Source organism: Gracilinanus agilis, chromosome 1 (genome assembly GCF_016433145.1).
Source record: "Gracilinanus agilis isolate LMUSP501 chromosome 1, AgileGrace, whole genome shotgun sequence".
Classification (NCBI taxonomy): Eukaryota; Metazoa; Chordata; class Mammalia; order Didelphimorphia; family Didelphidae; genus Gracilinanus; species Gracilinanus agilis.
Genome location: NC_058130.1, coordinates 501,021,641 through 501,044,923, shown reverse-complemented (window position 1 = coordinate 501,044,923; position 23,283 = coordinate 501,021,641). Strand labels below are relative to the sequence as shown.

Genomic DNA, 23,283 nt, shown 5'->3' with positions numbered 1-23,283 from the left:
TCTGTAGATGCTTTTGGAATTAGCAAAATACAAATTCATTTAAAAATATTATTGGATTCATTGTAGCTTTTGGTTGGGTAGTTTCTCAGTTCAACAAATTGTAACACTGCAGCTACAATTATATAGAGGTCTACAAACATTTTTTTAGGTTAAAAAGTAGTCCTGCTGCTTGAAATGATTGGGGACTATTATTCTTGCCAATTTGACCCTTACTGATTCATTTTTTCTCCTTCTATGCTCAAGGGGAAAATATAGTTTATATACAGAACAGATACAAAGTATTTGGGCATGGGGTACTACTAACAACTGGAGAAATTGGGAAATATCTTTCGAAGGAGGTAGCACTTGAGAAGAAACTAGGATTTCAGGAGGCAATGGATTTGGGTGAGAATAAAGAATGAGAATATAAATCCTATGGTTGCTTACCTAAGTGACTAGAATAATGGTGCTCTTAACAGAAAATGTAGAGTTAGAAGGGATGGATTTAGGGGGAAAGATAGTATGTGTGGTTTTGGACATTTTGAGATATTTGTGGGACATTCAGTAAAGTTTCTTCCTAGCTCAAGAAACAGATAAAGACTTTGTACATAATTTGGTTTTGGACCTGCGTGTTGTGTAATTCCTTGGTGGAGATGTATAGGAATCTTTGAGACTTTGGGACTTTTATATATATATATATATATATATTTTTTTTTTTTTTGGTCTTTTTGTTCCTACTACCTCACTTAATTCCTGGCTTTAGTGAGTGTTTAGTAAATACTTGTTAATTGATTCATATGTAGATTTATGAGTCATCTAATTAAAAATGCTAGGTGCATCTTTGGAAACTGATGAGACTAAAAGAGAAAGTATAAAGATGGGAGAGGACCTTGGATATACCTATATAAAATACAGGACATAGATGATGATCTTGCAAAGGAGATTTAGAAAGATTGGTCAGACAGGACAAGAACCACAACACAGTAATGTCACAAAAACCCTGGGAGGAAATAGCATTCAACTGGAGGATATTGAGCAACAACATAACTTACAGAGGCCAAAGCCATATTAGGATGCAGAAAAGGCACTGATTTGTCGGTAAAATAATAATCAGTGACCTGAGAGAAAGCAGTTTTAGTTAAGTGGCATGGAGTCGGGTTGCCAGGGGTTTGAGAAGTCAGTAGGAAGTAAATAGTGATAAGTATTGAAATCTTTTTTTTAGGAATCTGGCTATGAAAGGATTGAAATAAATGATGATGGCAGAGGGGATGGCAGAATTGAGTGAAGGTTTTTTTTTTTTAAACATGTCGGCAATCTGGGCATATTTGTAGGTAGCCAGAGATTGTTTTGTACATCTTCTATGCCTTAATATGGACGATTAGCTATCATTGATGATCTAATACAGTGTTGGTGAGCCTTTTAGAGATCTCATTCCCAAATTGCAACTTCAAGCCACTTGTGAACCCTCCAATTTACCCCAGACAGTGGAGGAAGTGCTAGCATGGGTCTGCTGGGCAGAGGGGTGGGGCATGTGAAAAATGATCTCAGGTGCTGTGGAGAGGGGAACCAGCATATGCTTTGGTGGAGTTCCACTTTATTTACCTCAATTATTCTGATAACAAGGGAAAGAGGGAGAAAGGACAAATGTCTCAGTATTCACTACATTTCTGAAATGCATAACTAATTCTAGATGGGATCTCTGTTAGTTGCATAAAAAACACTGAGCATATACATAAAAAATAATGAGGACTACCTTATTTGGATAGAGTGTAAATGCTTGAGATTATGGTTGTTAAAGAAGAAATACTACAGGAGAAAGAGCACTGAATCTGAATTCAGAGGTTTTGAGTTCAAATACAACCTCCTAAGCATACTATTTGTGTGACTGGCAAGTCACTTAAGCTAGGTAAGTCTCAGTTTCCTTGTAAAATGAGATTGTTGGATTACATGACCTTTTGAGAACTCTTCTAAGTCTAGAGTTCTAATCCTAAAATTGATTACAAAATGGGTTTCAATCATTAGATTGCGTTCAATCTAAATAGAATCCAGAACTTTGGTTTATTTTGTACTTCTTTCAAAAATTGTTTTCATTTGTATAGTTAGTGGGGACACCATTTAGTAACATGATGTGTTCAAGTTGAATGTAAGAAACAAATGGGAAAACAATTAGAAAGATGTTATGATCCAAAATATGGTACAAACTGCATTTAACATCTGTTTTGTGAATACTTTAAAGTGTGATCCACTTATAATAGAGAAGCTGTTGAGAAGAAATCTTTTTTTTTCCCCTTCACAGTGGTATCAAAATAGGACCAGCTTTATGATGATTCTTTAGAATACAGTATCACTGAAGTCAAAGTCTGCCCTAGGTTAATAATTCCTTTCTGAAATGGCTTGTTTGACATTGGTTTTAAGAAAAAGGGGAGAGTTATTCATTACCATAGCAAGTTGTTCATTCACATTTAAGGTACATGTCTGGAAACCCAATTTAGCTCACTGCCATAGGAGTTTGAATTCCATTTAGATTAAGAAATCCTCTGTTCTTTTCCTAATAGATTTTGCCCTATAACCATTTACATAAATGTAGTTGCCTTGAACATATGATATATTTAACTTAGATTTTTTTAAACCAATGTATTTTTTGCTGAAAAAAGAGTACCTATATAAGATAAAAGACTCCCCTTGCCCCTTCTGTCTTTTTTCGTCCTCCTTCTATCTTTTTTGTTTCCCCTTTTCTCTTCCCCTTGTTTTCTACAACAAAAGGTAGGAGGTGGGCTAGGTTTAGGGAGAAAGATAGTAATTTGGACACAGATTTAAGTGAATGGTTATGCTATATTTCTATTTCTGAAGCCAATTTACAGTTCTAACTAAACTGCTTGGGTGTGGATATAAAATACATACTCTTGAGTTGCATGGTTCCCTTGGGATATTTATATTTTTAAAATTATGTTTTCAGGACTGATGATGATAGTCTTCAGATCCCTTCCCTTTCTGAGTGGTTAGAGCCTATTTCTACTGCTTCAATTGTTAAATATTTAGTGTGAGCCAATTATACTTTGGAAATTGGCAATTGATGAAAATTAGGGCTTGATTTATTGTTTTGTTGTCTATATTTAAGAAATGATGGAGAAATTATTAATAATGCTCATTAAGCTTAGAAATGTGTGATATAGGTTTTTTTTTTTTTTTGAAAAACCAATTAAACATTAACAGCATACAACCACCTACCTCTTACCTTCCTGCTAAAGGAAAAGGAAAGACACTGGTATATCATTTGGCTTAGATATAAGTGAGTTGAGTGATTGACTCCTATCTCTTGGCTCTCTGTGACTTATTATAGTCAAACTTTTCATGTTGGTAGGGGAGCAGATGGGAATAATAAAGAATTCCTTATTTCCTTCCTTTTCTCATAGAAGGCTCCAATCACTTTCTTTAGAGAGGTTCCATTAGCTTTAAATAATGGGCTTTAAAAGTATACTTTTAAGTTGCGAACAACTTAAAAGTTACTTGAAAATGGTTATAGGATGAACTTATTAAAATGTGGTAGGAAGTTGTTTAGGTAGCTAAAGAACAACAGAATCCCAAAATTAGGGAACATTTGTAGAGAACAAAAAGGCAAACTTGCTTAGTTTTTTTCTCTAAAATGTTACAGAATGTTATATTCTTTCATTTCATGGAAATAATCCTATATATTCAGAGTAATCTGACCTTCCAATTTATCCTATCTTGAGGGTGATTGTTTCATATTATAAATTTTTTCATAACATGAATTTCTTTGAATAGGATTCATGTCTGCAAGAAAAACCTATTCTATTATAATTTTTAAAAAAGCACCCTACAATTGCTGAAATATTCTTTAGTTTTCTTGCCAGTTAGCCAGATATCACTAAGTAGAAAGCCTTACCATTTCATTTTCAAAAAAATAAATTTTCCTCCTATCCTGTTGTTAATGTGTTTGTCCTAATCCCTTAAGTTTTTAAAATGAAATGAAGATCTTTTTAATCAGCTACAGTCCTACTAGAAGAAGTAGGATTTCCCTGACAGGTTTCTCTGTTGAGCTGTGTGCCAGACTGGAAAATTTTTGATATCAAGATCTTTGTCATCTTTGTCTTCATATCCTCCCCCATTCTTTTCTCATGGTGCTTTTGTATCTAGGTACCTAGATCTCATTCTGTATAAAGATAATCCAGATGTTACTCACATAAAACTTGAGTTAGCTTGTGGCTACTAGGTAATCAGCAAAAATTTCACTTGGATAGATTTCAATACTTAATCATGTTCTCTTCTTGTTTGGTGATCCTAGATTTCTTTTTGCACTTAAAATTCTTGTATTCTTACATAAATGATTATTTTTCATTGTCATAGAAAAATTAGGGCTCTGATCCTTAGAATTTAATAAACTTCATTAGAATTACTCGGGTAGGTAAAAGATGAGAAATCAATAGAAAGAGTAAAGCAGCCTAGTCTAGCCTCCCTTGTGGCGAGTTCAACGTGACCTCCAGGAGTAACTTTCTTGGCAGGACAACAGAGACAGAGAGTGAGCACTTCCTTGTTCACCCCTTTTATCCTCTCTTTTTATATCTGGTTCAAATTCAGTCATGTTCAGATCAAGTTCAGAGTCATGTAACCTACCCTAGGTGACATATCTAGGTGACCAGCGTAGGTGTCATAAGTAATGTAGCTCCAGGAATGCATGTATGCAGGCAGGGCAACGATCCTAAGACAGGAGTGTAATTATTATTACATGTAAACATTATCCCCACTTTGATTCTTTGGGAGGCCAACATGTTAAATCTCCTCACTTGGATTCTTTAGGAGATTAACATGTCAGGTCTCCCCAATGAGTCATTCCACATGTGTATTAGAAGTATATAAAATATTGCATCCTACATAGAGGGAATTACAACAATTTGGGGGATAAGAGGGAAAGAAAGAAAAAAGAGAGAAAACAAAAAATGATTGATAGATGCATTGACAAAAAGCCAACTGGGGACTCTCCCCTTTGGAACAAGAGTTTACATTTAGAATAAATGATAGGTTCAACCCCCTTCAGTTCAGTTCATTATATCCCAAAGTTCATTTTGGATCTCTTGATGTAGTGTGTAATTTCTGTAGGCATCCTTATGGCATCTTCTCCAAAATATCCACTTTCTTGATTCAAAGTGTTGGCAATTTTCTTTTCCTAAAAATTGCTTTAAGAGATCTTAAATCTTAGATTTTAGGATAATTACACAATTCCCCCTTAGGAGGGTATTGACCAACACTAGAATCACCTAAGGATACATGGCTGAGCTATGAGGTATATGAATCAGATTTCAAAACTAACAAACAAACCCAAAAACCAAATAGAAGAAAAAAATTAAAGTCTGGATAAAAATATATATGAAATCCAATATGTATAAAAATTATGAGTAAAAATAAAATCATAACAAGTCCTTGAATCACCAGCAAGACCCAGGCATGAGGAAACTAGATTAGGCTATTTTACTCTATCTTTCTACCTATTTCTCATCTTTTACCTATCCAAGTAATTCTAATAAACTTTATTACATTCTAAGGATCAGAGTCCTAATTTTTCTATAATAGTTTTGGTGACCACGAAGGGACACAGGCAGGCAACATCCCATGCGTGACCCCAAGAGAGGGGTGTAAATTCTCTTCATATCATGTACCTCTTTATAATGTACTTAAAAATATTTACTTTTTATTATATACTTAGTAACCACCACCACCACCATCATTAAAAACCGTTTTACTAAGCAAATGCATAAAAAAATTATGTGCAAAACCACAAACTCCACATTGTTTACAGTTAATCTTAAAAAGATGTAAATTGTATATGTATGCTATTATGAACATCTTCCACTTTTGTGGTCCCTTTTGACTTGTTTTACTTGGATACTTTTTTCTCTCGATTTTTGTGGTTGTTACTTTTTTAAATGCAATCATGGTATGTATTATTATTCTTTTTTTCATTTCTTTATATATTTCCTTATTTTCTTTATATTTCAAATATTTGTCATTTCTAATAACAAAATATAATTCATTATGTTCAAATACCACACTCTATTCAGCCATTTCTCTCATCACATTTGTGTTATTTCCAGTTATTTTGTCATAACAAACAAAGCTTCCATGAATATTTTTTTACATATACAACTTTTTACTCCCTCTGTAATGCCCTTAGTGCTTGACCCTAGCGATAGATTTCTTTAGGTCAATGAACATGAACAGCTTTATAGCTCTTACTATATATTTCCATCTCATTAAAAAAAAATTCACAGCTTCTCTAGCAGTGTAATATTAGGCCTGTTTTTCAATGTTCCTCTCAGCATTTAATTTGATCACTTTAGCCTATCTGGTTCTCAGGTAGCATATATTACCAGGACCATATTTTGTTTGATTGGCCCTTATGTAGCAGATATAATCTGTCGCCAGGACCATGCTCTTCTAAAACCCAAGTCTTTCCAGCTTGGTTATATCCAGTAGAAGTTTTGTTCTAGTGTCACAGCCTCTCAGGGATGCAGGATTACCTTCATAGTATGATGAATATCAATTAGAATATTTATGTTCTCTAAGCCATTGTTACCCCACCAGAAACTATGTTTGGATTTTGTGTATGCTCAGGGTTAGATCTGCTACTAACCTCATGCAGGTATGTGGAGACTCTCCTAATATCTTATTTCACTTAGCTAAAGTTCTATTCATTTCCTTAGCTTCTTTCTTATTTATTTTTTGGTTATGTTTATCTAGTTCTGAGAAGAAAAAATCAAAGTCCACTGCTATTGTTATTTTATTATCTATTTCCAGCTGTATTATTTAGTTTTTCCTTTAAAATTCTATAGCACTTGATGCATATGGTTCAAATTGATAATACTTCATTATTCATAGTAATCCAACCACCCCTTCCATAACATTTTAGCCCCAATTCTCTTAGAGATTATAACTGTTCTCCCTGCTTTCTCTGATTCAGTTGAGGTCCTGGTTTTTCATCCTTTCTGCTATCAGTTTTTTCTCCATGATGAATTCATCCCATTATGCTTAATGTCATAATTACTAGTTTAAAACTATAATGTACTTTAAAATATATTTAATCTTTCCTGTAATAGTGAACTTACCTATCTTACATATATTTAATTGAAGATTTAATTTGAGTTGCGTTTTGAGAGAGAGAACTGGGAAGCAGTGCAAAGCCAATGGCCTTTAGGTTTGAAATAAAATTTGGTAAATTGAAATGAAGATGAAATTATTATTTTGAGAATGTCCCATGACGGCTTTTGTTGATTCAGATGAAGAGGTAAGGCATAGGAGAATTCATGGACCTGGCCAAACTGTATAATAAAAGCCAAAATCCTAGATTTTGGTCTCTTTCGTAGATGTTGTTTCTTATAGTTTATACAGTGAAGACTATGTATGGTGAATTTGTAAAGAGTGAAAAGCAAGGTGATTTAAATTGTTGGAAGAATTTATACTCTGTTAAATCAAGAAAAACTGACAGTTTAACAAATTAATCTCTTTAGCAGGACTTAGAAAAATGATATATGATAACTATTTACAGTGAACATAATATTACTAGTAGAACTAGACTTATATTATGGATGCCAATTATCATGTTGATTTCTCTCTTGGAGAAATTCAATTAAGGAAATCAATGTTTGCCAAATGGAAAAAAATTGAATGAGAAAAATGTTTAAGAGTCATGATTTTTTAAAAAAGAATGTTAATGAAAGAAGTTAACCTCGTTTCTTTCCATGACTTATCTTGTTTCTAATGCAATTTTTCCATAACCTTGTATTATAATTTTTTTTGTAATTAAGGCTATTAAACAGATGTTCTGATGATTTGATGCCCAGCCTATATTCCATTTGATATAAAACGTTGGTAGAACTAATATTGAATTTTTATTTTTATTTTCATTGTATTGAAATAATGCCTACCTTCTCTGAGTTCTGATATCTTGGGAAGTATTTGACTCTTTAAACAAATAATTAATTGATAAAGAATTTTGTGTTATAAATAATATTGAAAGTATAATTTGCATTTTGTAAATTGTAAAAGTCATATTGAGATAATTTGTAGTAAAGTGAGCATTCTAAAAATGGCTAATAGATATTAAAAAAAGTAAATTTTTGCCATTTTGCTCACCCATGGATTTTATTTGTACCATCATATTTTAATTGATAATAGTTTGTGTTTACAGTGAAACTTCATTATAACATTCTGCTCCATTTAATGCTTCCTATACCTAATGCATAAAAACCAAAATTGGGAGATGTAAAGAGGTTCCACTGTAGATGGAGTATGCTTTATAAGCCCATATATTTTTAAGGATGTACAGAAACAGACGAGAAAGAGGTCCCCCTATGGAACATGAGGAAGATTTTCCAGAACAACCAAACATACGCGTTTCATCAGCTGGAAATAACAGGTATAATATATATTTAATTTTGTTCTTCAGTAATTTTACTGGAGAATTGCAACTTCCTGAAAACAACTGATTGAAGAGCATATGCATTTATGACCAGGGTTATTTGATAGTAGAGCAAATAATTAAAAAAAAGCTGTTTGGGGGTAAGAGAGGTGAGATTTTCTTTAGAAGGAATATTTACGAGGCTTTGGTATTTTTGTTTCCTTAAAAAAAATTGCTGTATGTAATCTATATTAAAGAGCTCAGATAGTATCAATACTATAAGTTCTTCAAAACACTTAGAAATAAGAATCTTGTGTGGCATAAGATATGTTAGTTGGATAGAAATATATTTAAAGAATTTCAAAATTTCCCGAGGACCTAAAGATTGCTTGCCAGTTAATCAGAAGTGTGTGTGTGTGTGTGTGTGTGTGTGTGTGTGTGTGTGTGTGTGTGTGTGTGTATGTTGTCTTTATTTAAAAAAAGGTATTTTTTTGGAGAAAAGTTTACTGCTTCTGTGGAGTAGTATTTTTTCTCATTGGGAAACAGTTCTCAGCACACGTGCCTTGCTAAAATGAAAATTTTTAGGATTTAATTTTTTTGTTCTCATTATAGTTGTGAGTTTCAGTCTTTTTAGATGGATAGACTTGGAAGACTTCCTATTTTCTTATATATTTGGTGACATAATCAAAATATGTAGACTCTGAGAAAATATTTTTTTTGTAAAGTCTTGGTTTTTTTTTGAACACTTTTTTCCCTTTGAAATTAGGGCTATTAAATTGTGTGGAATATATGGTTATCATATCCATATATCATATATAAGGCCTAATTTTAGAACCTATAGATTATAATGAATTTAGTTTTACATTGAGATGAACATTTATTTTCCTTTGATCAAAAAGTAGAATTGCAAGATTTTAAATAATCAATGCTGGAGAGAAGAAAATGTCCTCTTTGATTATACTTAATTGGGGGTCCTCTTTTTTTTTTTTTTTTTTTTTTTAACCCTTACCTTCTGTCTTGGCAGAAGAGTAGTAAGGGCTAGGCAAGTAGTAAGGGCTAGGCAATAGGGGTTAAGTGACTTGCTCAGGGTCACACAGCAGCTAGAAAGTGTCTAAGACTAGATTTGAACTGAGGACCTCCCATCTCTAGGCCCGGCTCTCAATCCACTGAGCCACTCAGCTGCCTCCTTGGATTATCTTTTGATGGAATCAAATCATTCTTATTTGTGGTTCCTGTGTCTCAGAAAATCTTTTGGGACTACTCTCTTTTCCAAGTGTGTGGGAAAACACCAGATTTTTTCTTTAGTTTATGAGAACTTTACTTGTTAAAATCTTACTTTAATTGGAAAATCCTATGAATATTTCCTTTTCTAGGAGTTGAATTTTCTTTCACCTTGAAGCAGAGCTGGCTATGAATTAAGGGCCTTGTAGAGCTAAACCTTATTTTTACTTGCACAAGAATATGTTACTTTCCTTGTGTTCTGCAAAGAAACAGAAAAAAAGAAAGCTCATGATTTTATTGTAAATTTGCTAAGATATGCTACATTCTACTGAACTTTAAAAATTCTTGAAAAAATGACATGCCAATAGTTTATCTCTCAAATTTTAATTCTCCATTTTTTTGGGTTCTGATTTGTTTTCATTTCTTATTTTCACCAGAGCAGAAAACAACCAATGTGATGATGAACGATCAAAGTCTGCCAATGTTAAAACAGAGACTCCTAATACAGGGATGATTTTTGGTATGTATATGTTTCTTTACTGACAAGGACTTTGATGAAATATTTTGTATTCCATATTTGAAATATGCATTTTCATGATGTCTGAGTATATGTGAGATTTTAACTATTAGGTTTTTCTTATTTTAAGGGAATTGCTTTTTGTTGGAGTTGTGACATACTAGCTTTCTGAGAATTTCACCTGTGAGCCAACTAGAGCAAAAATGTTTTAGATATATGGAATCATTGTTTATTTAAAATGTGGTAATTTTATGAATTTTTAAATTTACTCAACAAGCTATGTGTTTAATGCCATATTCTTTTTTACAGATGGATCAGTTAATTTTAGGGTTCATAGAAAATATTTGAAAAAGATGGCTAATTAGATTTTCTTATTCAGAGAATTCCCTATATTTAGTAGTAGTTTTCCTAAGGAATAATTTTAATTGTTTATTGATGTACATTTTTGTAGCCAAAAGTGGTTGCTAGGCAGGCATTAGGAGAAGAAAAAATGAATTCTTTATAGGCTTATAGACTATAGAAGTTGGAAACAGGAAGAGATCTTCTAATGTTAGGGATTATGAAATGAATTTGAAGTATTTCATAAGAAAGAAAATACCTAAAGAGTTTGGAGGGGATGGTCTATAACTTGCGTGACCAGTGCCTAAGGATTGCTCCATAAGGGAGAAGAGGGAGGTTTTTGATCTGAGGAGTTAAGGATTTTTTGTATGACTATTGACTCAAGTAGGAGTTTGGGAAAGATCTTTGTAGTTTAAGCATCTGTGCATAGGTGTGATTAACTGAGTAGAAGAGATAAAGTTCTTAGTCCATTTCTCTTTGCAGAGAGCAGATGACAAATCTTTTTAGAATTAACCCATTTGATTTATAGAGTTAGCTCAGTGTTTAATATAAATATGTGTAAGAATTGGCATAATAATTGCTATTTCAGAAATAAAAAAGATTGCTTTGTTTCTACTTTATAGCCTCAAATTGAAGATATTTGTTGAATGTATATGCAAATGAGAGAGATACTTTATTTGGTTCTGCTTTCAGTAGGATATCAGTGGTACCATTTTTGTTATTTAGGAATTTAGTCCATCAGACATTAAGTGCTTGTTGTATACAAAAGCATCATGCTTTTCCCTGGGGATACAAAGGCAAAAATGAAGTTGTCTTTGACTACCAGGAGTATCCATTCTATTGGAGGTGAGGAGTGGGAGGGAATACAACATTAATACAGGATAAATAATGAGTAATTAAGGAAGATGAGAACATTAATGACTGTGGGGATCAGGGACAGTATCACTGAGAAGAGGTGGCGTTTGAATTGAGTAGATAAAGAATTTGCAAAGTGGTGAAGAGTGAATTAATTCTAGGAATGGAGATGACTTGCATAGTGTTAGTCAGTTAAAAATAAGCATTTACTACACATACTATATATACTAGGCACTCTGCTAAGCTCTGGAGATACAAAGAAAGCCAAAAACGGTTCCTATCCTCAAAGGGCTGACATTGGGTAAGACAACATGGTAACAATTAAATTCATAAAACTTAAGAGCAAGTGGGAGGAGATGGGAAAGATCTGAAAAAAAGATTTCAAATGGATCTTGACATTCAAGAAGGTACTAAGAGGCAGAGAGAAGGGCACAGAGCATTCCAAGGAGGTCCTAGGTTCAAATTGGCCTCAGACACTTCCTAGCTGTGTGACCCTGTGCAAGTCACTTAACCCCCATTGCCTAGCCCTTACCACTCTATAATACTTACACAGTATTGACTCCAAGACAACAGAAGGTAAGGGTTTTTAAAAAAAATAAAAAAAGACAGGAAAAGTAGGAAGGGGCTAGATAGAAAGAGTTTAAAATACCAAATAGAGGACTTTTTACTTGATCATGGAGGTAATAGGAAATACAAAGATACAAAAAAGAAATAAAAAACCACCTTATGTGTGAAATATTAAACAAATTAACTATTTTATTTTGTTCATTTAAAAATAAATGTCATTGATTTTTTTCCATCAGTCTTTTCCTAATAATCCCCTCTCATCTAGGAGCTTCTCCTTTAACAACAAAGAGAAACAGTTAAGAAAAATCAGATATTGTAGCAACTGCATATGATAGCTACTTCAATCTTCTGAACATAGAATTCTTTATCTCTTTACTAAAGAGAAATTTGTTTTATTATTAATGTTACTTTGGACCCACCATTTTTAATTACATGTAATCTGAATTCTGATGCCTTTTAGCGTTATTTAAATTATTGTAGTCATTGAATACAGTGTCCTGTTTTCCTCATTCTCCATTCTTTTCTAAAAGTCTTACTCTATTTTTCTGAATTTATTTTTTTTGTTTGTTTTTTATGCTACAATAAGAATTCCATTACTTTTCAAAAGTTTTCTTTTATCATGAATTTAAACACCAGAAAAGGGAGCCTATTACAGCAGAACATAAAAAGATTCTAGATAAAACTATGAATCTCTTTCATACTGCTTGCTTTTAAAAATGAATGTATATAATAAATTCCACTTTTTACTTTTTTAAGACTTCTGCTTGTTTGTGCTTTCTTCTGATTTTCCTTTTATTTTCTACAGTGTTTGTTAATAGTGTCCTTTTTATCTTTTGGCATCACTATTGCTAACTCCTACCAACTCAATTAGAAACTAAATGAAAGTCCAACTATCTATCTCTGGCTCTGTTTCTCTGGCTTTGTCTATCTTTGTCTCTCTCTCTCTCGTCCTCCAAAGGCATAGTTGTATAGTTGTTCAGTTTTACTGTTTAGAGTTTTTAAATCTTTCAGAACTGGTTTTCTTTTCCATTTTGTTGTCCTAGAATATATATTTTTTCTAGTTCTGTACATTTCACTTTTCATCAGTTTTTGCATACAGTCTGAATTTTTTATAATTTTGTATGGCACAATAATTTTGTGCAATAATATTCCATTGTATATTTATTTATACCACAATTTGTTCAACCATTCTCCAATTAATTCTAGTTCTTTGCTCATCTATTTTCCTTTTAATATCTTCCTTTAGAATCTGGAAGATTGTTCAGCTTATGAACACACTAAACTCTGTGTGTGTATTTGTCTCTGTGGGTGTGTATTAGGCCCTCCATTTTCTAGTTCATATAAGAATCTGAGGTCTGTTCCTCCCATTGCTTTACTTCAAGCTCATTTACTCTTTCTTCTTCTCATCACTCTAGTTATAAATGTTATAAATTTGACAAAAGGGTCACTCAGTTGTTTTTTAGTCAGGTCCAAATACTTATGATTCCATTCGAATTTTTTGTGGCAAAGATACTGGAGTGATTTGCCATTTCCTTCTCTATCTAATTTTCCAGATGAAGAAATGGAGTTACACAGGGTCAAGTGACTTGTCCAGAATCATACAGCTAAAAGTATCTGATGCTTGATTTGAATTCATGAGTTTTCCTAACTCCAAGCCCAGCTCTCCACTTCTTCCTTCTGACAAAAGAGTAAACTGAGGCAATTCTCTGAACAGTATTACATTTAATTAGCAGGGACAATGTTGCCTGTCAATAAATGGGTCATTAACTTGCCTCTATGCATGTCAAAGTGTCTGAGCCAAAGAAAAGTTCTTATCTCAGTTTTGGGGAGTACAGAACATAGAACTGAACAGGGTAGTTGACATTATGAGACTGAGGGCAACATGATTGGTTATAAAGCTGAGGTGCAGAGTACAAGTTGATATTGGTTGACAGTTTGGTAAGGAAGGCTAGCAACAACTCCTCTCTCCTCTCCTTCTCTTAGGAAACTAAGCAGTTTTCATTTGAGTCCATGTGTGGGGTAGTTGACTAGACATTTGGACAGCAAACACAACCTTAAAGGATAATTTAGTGGTGTAAAGACATTAGGCTGACTCGCTCAAGTTCCTATACATCCCCAGAGGTCAGTTAATTCCTTGAGATAAGAATAGATCAGTGATTAGCAAGATAACTAAAATTTTAAATTTAACTCATTAAAGACTAGCTGAATTTCTAGACCAAGTTCAAAGAAAAAAGAACCATGACATAAATTACTTGTAAATAGGATCAATAAGAAAAATGATATAGAATTAAAATTCATTCTTCTCATGAGAAATAGCAAGAATAGCTACTTTCTCCTTTATATACTAGAATATTCCTCCTTTTATATTGTCTTCTTTTTATCCTCTTTAAACTCTTAGAACAAAACCATTTTACCTTAAGGACCACTTTTATTTATTTATCTCTCATAGCATGTCCTTTGGAGATAATGAGTTTCTGAAGAGGTACTCTTTCTTCATTTCCATTAGAGTGATAGTATTACATCATCACATTGCTTAAATAAATTTACCTTTCTAGGTTTCTGTGGACTCTTGTTTGTATTTCAGTATTCCTACTCAGTTCTGTTGATGGTGGCAAAACATTAGAAATTAAGGGGTTGTGGATCAACTGGGAAATGGATAAACAAATTATGGAATATGATGGTGATGGATTGTTTTGTTGTTGTTGAGTCATTTTGGTTGTATCCAACTCTTTGTGACCCTGACCCACTTTGAGGTTTTCTCAGCAAAGATACTGGAGTGGTTTGCCATTTCTTTCTCCAGTTCATTTTACTGATTGCCTTGGTGATCAGTCATAATTCCAGAGTAGTCTTGATGGAATATATCATCTCTTAATAGAAAAGTGATGGATTCCTTTGATTTAAAAGGCATTTCAGAATCTTACAAAACTTAGACTTTAAGACAAATTGTTGTTGTGTGTATAGAGAGAAAGAGAGACAATGAGAAGTGTATAGATAGGGCTCACATTTTTTCAGTTATTTTGAAAAAGAAATCTCTGATACTGCCTTATAATGGGCTAGTTATTATTAAAGCTATGTGTAAAATTTAATTTGGCACTTTATTCTTTCTGGTTATTTGAATTCTGGATGAATCAGATTTTCTTGTAACTACTTTAGCCTTCAGGTGCTAATATGGTTATTAATAAGAATATTTTTGGAATTAAATGCTTTTATATTTATAAAGCTCTTATCACATAAATAACACAAATGTTAGCTATTATTATTGCTAGTTGGTGTAATGAATAGAGTGCTGGACCTGAAGTCAGAAAGACTCCTCTTCCTGAGTTTAAATCTGGCCTCAGATGCTTATTAGCTGTATGTTCTTGACCAAGCCACTTAACCCTGTTTGCTTCAGTTTCCTCATCTGAAAATGAATTGTAGGAGAAAATGTCAAACAACTCCAGTATTTTTGCCAAGAAAATCTAAATGAGGTCACAACGAGTTGGATGTGACTAATATGACTGAGCAATAAAGTTGTTATCCAAAACTATTGGTATATGCTGTAAAGGTTACAAAATAAATATAAAAGATAAACTTTTCTCTAAAAGAACTTTGGAGAAATAGATACCTGTTCACTATGTGCTATCTAAATGAAAATGTTCAAAAAATTACAGATGGTGCTTGTTATAGAGATTCAGAAAAGAGAAATAGCACTTTAATATAGATATATAGAAAAAGAGAGACTGGTTGGGCCTTCATGGATCAGTAGGATTTAGATCAAATGGGGGAATACATTCTATGACATTTAAATGGAGGGAATAATTTGAAACAAAAGCATAGTACAGAAGAGATTATTTGACTGGAGAGAAGAGTAACAGTTGCATACTGTGAATGTTGATCAATAGACATTACATTGGTTAGGTATAGTGGGAACAAATTACAGAAGGCCTTGAAAGCTAAGAAATGAGTGGGAATTAGTAGGAAATAGAGTATTTGAAGAGAGACAAATTAAATATTTCCTGCTTCAGGTTTTGTTGGCAGAGAAGGTGTACACATAGATAAGTAAATACAAAAAAATCTACAAAGTAAGTATTAGTTAATCTTGAAAGGGTGGGTAAAGACTGAAGATGAGTGATATGAAGGTATTTTGGCAGGGATAGTGAGCTGGTACAGACAGGAGGGAATTGGATGTAAGTGTACACGTATTCAGATTAATGTTATATAGAGAAAAGAATCTTCATTAAGGATTAGTCTAAAGGAATAACTAATGGAAGATGATGTTTTGAAATGAAAAGAAATGAGAATTTATGAAATGAGAAGGGAACAAAGAGGGAGCTCAGAGTGAATGGTTTTAGTTTTCTTGGGAAGGTATGAAGCAAAGTCTTCACTTGAAAGGCTAAGGGGAGGGAGTGCAGGGGGAGGTGACTAGAGGCAAGAAGAGAAATTTAGAACAACTGTTATAATGAGCAGAACGGAGAATGATTTAAGTTCCCAGTTGTATTTCTTCTTTAAGTGTTATGCTTACATTCTTTTAACTCCTAGCAAGTCAAGATCCAGATTCTATTCGGAAAAAGAAAGAAAAGTACAGACAAGAACTTTTGGAACAAATAGCTCAGCAGCAGAGAAATAAGAGACGGTAATAAAAATCTTCTACTTTTTCTGAATCAAAATATTAATAAGAAACAACTTATTCTGTGGTTTAGTGAGGGAAAAATTTACTATTTTATTGGAAATCAGGGAACCTGGATTTTGGTATAATCTTTGATACTGATCTATTCTTTAGATTATAGGATTATAGATTTCAAGTTGGAAAGATCATCCTGACAGATACCATAATCTTTTTTTTTTTTTTTAAACCCTTGTACTTTTGGTGTATTGTCTCATAGGTGGAAGAGTGGTAAGGGTGGGCAGTGGGGGTCAAGTGACCTGCCCAGGGTCACACAGCTGGGAAGTGGCTGAGGTCAGATTTGAACCTAGGACCTCCTGTCTCTAGGCCTGACTCTCACTCCACTGAGCTACCCAGCTGCCCCCAGATACCATAATCTTGCACGAAGCCCAGAGAGGTTAAAAGACTTGCCTACAGTTACTCAGGTTGTTAGTAGCCAAGCATAGTTCCTCTAGCTTGAAATCTAGTATTCTTTCTTCTGTATCATGTTTATTTTTTAAAGAAGATACTTATTTAATTTGAAAATGAAAATGTTAGTTGAAATGATCTTCAAGATCCCTTCCAACTTTAATATTCTTTTATTGTATAAGTTTATGGGGATGTGATTGTGGACCTGTGATTTCACTGCTATGAGAAATTCCCTGGTGAAAGCACTCCTATCATCACTTTCTTTATAATTTATATAGTCTTAGAGCATTGGCTAGAGTACTAAGAGTTAACCTGTGATTTTCATAGTCATATGTCAGCAGCAGGAATTGAATTCAGATCTTCTTGACCATGAGTCTTCATCTCTGTCAAATACCTAACTATTAATTTCCTATGATTCCCTAAAAGTAAAAAATATTCTTATACTTTGGTAACAATTTGAATATGTTTAAGTAATGCTATCATCCATTGCTGTGACTTTTCCCCCAAATGTGATAGCATTATGAGATTAACTTGACTGCCATTTTGTATTATTAAAAACAATCAAATATATTCACTTATTTATTAATAAGAATTTTCTCATTCTTAGTGAGAAAAGTAACAAAGGTAAAAATAGGGATATATATCCATCCTAATTAGGTATTTTAAAGATTTAGATCATTGTCTTTATAATTGTTATTTTTATATAGATTTTTAACAATAATATCCACCCATTCTTAGTATTTTTCCTAGGCTTAAGGGAAAGAGCAAAGTAGGTTTTATCTTCTTAGACATGAAAAAGGAATTATTGTCTACTCTCATTTTCATTGTTCATTCCCTTGCCCTCTCTGTATAGCTGGGTATGCATGCTATATGTAAATCTTAGTCTAGAGCTGAATTGGACCTCAAAATTCATCTAGTTCAGTCCCTTTATTTTATGAATGAGTAGACTGAGACCCATAGCCTGCCCCAGGATGGGAATAATAAAAGATGCAGAATTTAAAAGTCTGCGGATTACAGTATCCTCTCTGCTCCTTGCTGCCTCTCTAGTCTGTATCAATAGGCTTTTAAATATCTGTTGTCAGGAACTATGCTAAATTCTGGGAATACAAAAGAAGGCAAATAATAATCCTTGCCTTCAAGAGGCTCACAATGAAATGGATTAGTCTAAGCTAATGTAATCTAATGTCTAATGTATACAAATACAGGAAATAACAAATGGATAGAACTGTTACAGTAAATGAATAAATGCCAAAATTTTTCTATCTCCCAAATAATATTTTTCTTATTAAGCTTTATTGGAGAGTATTTACGTTACAGATAATCATTAGTGTTATCAAGCTGTCTGAGTAAGAAAAGCAAGTGGAATGTAAGTTTTATATATACATGTATATGTGTGTATGTTTTGTGGTGATGGTGGGTGGTGAACTTTGCTTTAAGGAGTTTGTGAGCTAATTTGATTATCTTTCAATGTTTATATTTGCTAATTTCTATTGCCTAAAGGTGATTATATTAGTCTTCATTTTTACCAGGGGTCAGCAACATATGGCTCTCGAGCCTTATCTGGCTCTTTTGAGGGCCAGATATGGCTCTTTCTGCAGGAGCCATAAAGTCAATTTTTTTCAGGCACTGTTACAGGAGCGGCACCGTGAGCACAGTACAGCTCTCACGAAATTATATTAAAAAAAAAAATGTGGGGCAGCTGGGTAGCTCAGTGGATTGAGAGCCAGGCTTAGAGACGGGAGGTCCTAGGTTCAAATCTGGCCTCAGACACTTCCCAGCTGTGTGACCCTGGGCAAGTCACTTGACCCTCATTGCCTACCCTTACCACTCTTCTGCCTTGGAGCCAATACACAGTATTGACTCCAAGACGGAAGGTAAGGGTTTAAAAAAAAAAATGTGGCTTTTATGGCCTCTCACCGCCAAAAAGGTTGCCGACGCCTGATGTATACCTCGTGTTGAATGATTCTTAGAAGATCAAAGATATCTCTGGTTCAGGATATGTAGAGACTTTTACCTATTCATTCATTTATTCAAAAAACCCTTATATTCTGTCTTAGTATTGCTACAAGTGTCAGTTCCAAGGGAGAACAGCAGTAAGGGCTAGGTAATTGGAGTTAGGTGACTTGCCCAGGTGTCCACAGCTTGGAAGTGTCTGAGGCCAGATTTGAATCCAGGGACCTTTCTATTCCAGGCCTGGCCCTCTATCCACTGAACCACCTAGCTGCCTCTATGTAGAGACTTTTTAAAAAAAGTAAGGAAGGTATTATAGTTAGAAATATTATGAAGTCATTTTAATTTGAATATATAGTACCGATAAATAAAATTCTTTAGTAATTTCCATATGAATAAAATGCACTCTCTTTAGCCCAATTTTTAAGGCTGTGCCCAGTCTACCTCTCATCTAGCTTAATAGTCTAATTTTATATAACACATATTCTATATTCTAACCAAACTATTCCTTAATTTGAACTTATTCCTTAATTCACATTTCTTAGTTCAAACTCATTGTCTTCCGATTCTGGAATTGTATATACATTTTCCTATTTTCCAGCAATAACTTTTCTCTTTAGTTGTACCCACTCTCATCTTCTTTGAAGTCATCCCTCTGGAGCATCCTCTTCTGGGAGAGTATAGGCTTGATCATACCATATTTGGAATACTGTGTTCACTTCTGAGGTAGTTTTTAGAAAAGAAATTAACTGTATAATTTATTATGTGAGAATTTACTTTTCATATACTGTATTCCTCTATATGGAAGAATTACTATATATTCTGAAGTCTGGGTAAAAAATGCCATCTAGTTTATTACTTTTTGCATTTTCTTTGCCCTTGGGAATCCTAAGGAATAGCTTCCTTTTTTAAACAGAATTTGGTTAATAAGTGAAGGGGAGATAAAGATTCTTTTCCTATGTATGTGACCTGTCCACCTGTGGGGATGGGAAAGGGTGGATAGGTTGATGAACCATCTCTTAATTAGCTAGCACCAATTAAATATATCTTGGGATGGTCGAGGGAGGGGCTGAATAATGAATTCATAAAATTCTTTTTTTTTATTAAGCTGCCTGACGCAGCTCAGTCATCCCTGGTCACAAGAAAACCCTGGAGATTTATCCCATTTTATTGGTAATGAAGCTGGCCTAACCATTAAACCTGATATAATCTATAAACTTATATCCTTATCCAAAAATCAGTCTCTCAAGATGACTTTAATCAAAACAGTTTAAAGGAACGGTCACCATGATGGTGAAGCGGGTGTAAACCTAGTCATATGATTATTAATTGGAGCATGAGAGCTATCTTCAATATTTAAAGTATTTAAAGATTTGTCATTGAGAAAGGCACGATACTAGTTCTACCTGGTTTCAGTTATACAGAGGCAAAAAACAGAGGGAAATTTGGGCTTGATTTAAGGGACAACTTCCTGTAGAGTTAGTTACCCCCAAATGAACAATCTGCTTCTGGAGGTAGTACTTTTTCTTTTGACTTGGGATATTCCTACAGAGATGTGCAGTAGAAGAAATTTTTTTCCAGTTTAGGTAGGACTAGATGACCTTTTAGATTTTTTTTCTAGCTCTGGAGATGTTTTGAGTTTTTCATGTATCTTTGTACTTTTCTCTGTGCATGGTGTTACTAGTCTGACTTTTATTATAGTTATTTTATTATAGTTATTATAGTTACTAGTCTGACTTTTATTATAGTTATTTGTATATATTTTCCCCTTTCTTCCTGTCTATCCTATCCTTTCTGGTACTTTCTGACCCTGTTCTTTCTTGGTTCCCTTACCTGTCCGACCCCTCCTATTCTGTCCCTTCACTCTAGAGTAGACATCACAGGACTCTGTCTTGGGCCCTCTTCTGTCCCTACTTTTTATCCTTTGGAGATCTCATCAGCTCTCACGGGTTCAGAATTACTGTTTCTACAAAATATCCATATAGCTAATTCCAGTCTTTTTCTTGTCCTCCAGTTCCATATCTATCAGACATTTAGAAATGGATATCCTATAAACATTTCAAATTCAGTACATCCAAAAACAAACTCTATCCCTCCTTCCCTTCTCGCTAAGGCTTAACTATTCTTAAGGGAAGAAGGAAGGAAGGAAGGACTTAGGTGCCTACTGTTTGCCACACACTGTGTCATACAAATATTAGCTCATTTGATTCTCACAATAGCCCTGGATAGTGGGTACTATTGTTATTCTCATTTTACATTTGAGGAAACTGAGTCAGATAGAAGGTGTTACGATTAAAAATGATAAAGACTGATATAATAAGAGAAATTAGTAGTTTAATTAAGGCCATGCTGATAGGGATAAAATCATTAGACCACGCGCCTTTAAGAATTCACATTGCCTCAGCCATTTTTACCTTTCTTATCTTCTCGCGCCTGGTAGAGAGCGACTTCCTCCTGACCCAGGAGACTTATCCCCTCTCTTACATCATCATACTTCCTGTTTATCATGAGGAATCATGGGAAATGTAGTTTCAAAGTCTCCCACATGTCCATAGGGTGTCTGCTAGACACTTCCCTGAATTTAAAACAAACAAAGGTAAGAGACATCCAGAGTTATACAACTCTTAAGTGTTTGAGGCTGAATTTGAAATCAGGCTTTTCTGATCCCAAGTCCAGTGTTCTAATCATTGTACCACCTGTTACCCAGGCTCATCAACTCAGTCATCCTGATTTCTCACTCTATCTGTAGATACCTAATCAGTTGCCAGCTCTTTGATTTTTCCTCTCTGAAATCTCTCCTATCCAATTCCTTCTTCTGTTTACATGATAGCCATTTTATTTCAGGTTTTTAGGGCCTCTTTTCTGGGTTATTTCAGTAGCCTTCTGATTTGAGCCTTCCTTCTCAAGTTCTTTCTCTCCTGTCTATCATCCTTAGAGCTGTCAAAGTGATGTTCCCAAAGTACAGGGTCTGACCATGTTACTCTCTTAATAAATTCCAGTAGCTCTCTCTTCTAGGAATATAGTTTATATTTTAAACTCCTTTGCTTGGCATCTTAAAGCCCTTTATAACTTGTTTTTCCTTTCCATATTTATTGCATATTTCCTTGCTCCGTGTACTCTCTTCTCGAGTTCTTTTCTAATTAATTCCCTTAGCTAGTGTCTGTCTATCTGTCTGTCCCTTTTTCTTCCTCCCTCATACATTGTTTCCCTTTTAAAATATAAGCTCTTTGAGGGCAAGAGACTACTTTATTCTCTTTATATTTTGTGTATATTTATATATATGTTGGTCTCCCATATTAGAGTATATGTTTTTTTGAACTTGGAAATTGTTTCATTCTTTGTATTTGCGTTTCTAGCTCCTAGCATAATACCTTTTTATAGTAGGCACTTACTAAACATTTACTTATTGATTATTTATGTCTAGTATATACATCAGGAAGTTAAGAAATACTTGTTGATTGATTGATTGATTTGTCCCTACTAGGATATGTTTTTTTTTAACATTTATTAATATACATTTTTAACATGGTTACCTGATTCATACTCCTCTTATCCCCTTCACCCCCCCCCCCCCCCCCCGCCCCCCACCCATGGCCGATGCGCATTTCCACTAGTTTTGTCATGTGTCCTTGATCAAGACCAATTTCCAAATTGTTGGTGGTTGCATTGGTGTGGTAGTTTCGAGTCCACACCCTCAATCACGTCCACCCTGACCCATGCGTTCAAGCAGTTGTTTTTCTTATATGTTTCCTCTCCTGCAGTCCTTCCTCTGAATGTGGGTAGCATCTTTACCATAAATCCCTCGGAATTGTCCTGGGTCATTGTATTGCTTCTGGTACAGAGGTCCATTACATTCAATTTTACCACAGTATGTCAGTCTCTGTGTAAAATGTTCTTCTGGCTCTGCTCCTTTCGCTCTGCATCAGTTCCCGGAGGTCTCTCCAGTTCGCCTGGAACTCCTCCAGTTTATTATTCCTTTTAGCACAATAGTATTCCATCACCCACATATACCACAGCTTGTTCAGCCATTCCCCAATTGAAGGACATACCCTCCTTTTCCAATTTGTTGCCACCACAAAAAGCGCAGCTATAAATATTTTCGTACAAGTCTGTTTATCTATGATCTCTTTGGGGTACAAACCCAGCAATGGTATGGCTGGATCAAAGGGCAGGCAGTCTTTTATAGCCCTTTGAGCATGGTTCCAAATTGCCAGCCAGAATGGTTGGATCAGTTCACAGCTCCACCAGCAATGCATTAATGTCCCAATTTTGCCACATCCCCTCCAGCATTCATTACTCTCCCCTTCTTTCATTTTAGCCAATCTGCTAGGTGTGAGGTGATACCTCAGAGTTGTTTTGGTTTGCATTTCTCTAATTATTAGAGATTTGGAACAC

General features: G+C 34.3%; 1 protein-coding gene across 1 annotated transcript in view; it reads left to right on the top strand.

The window, feature by feature from the left end:
* CSPP1 (centrosome and spindle pole associated protein 1) overlaps positions 1 to 23,283 on the top strand; it is a 123,767-nt gene that overhangs the window by 44,764 nt on the left and 55,720 nt on the right. Inside the window, exons 8-10 of the mRNA XM_044665951.1 lie at positions 8,309 to 8,407; positions 10,048 to 10,130; positions 16,407 to 16,500. Coding sequence (XP_044521886.1) covers positions 8,309 to 8,407; positions 10,048 to 10,130; positions 16,407 to 16,500 — 276 coding nt within the window. The remainder of the gene's footprint in view (positions 1 to 8,308; positions 8,408 to 10,047; positions 10,131 to 16,406; positions 16,501 to 23,283) is intronic.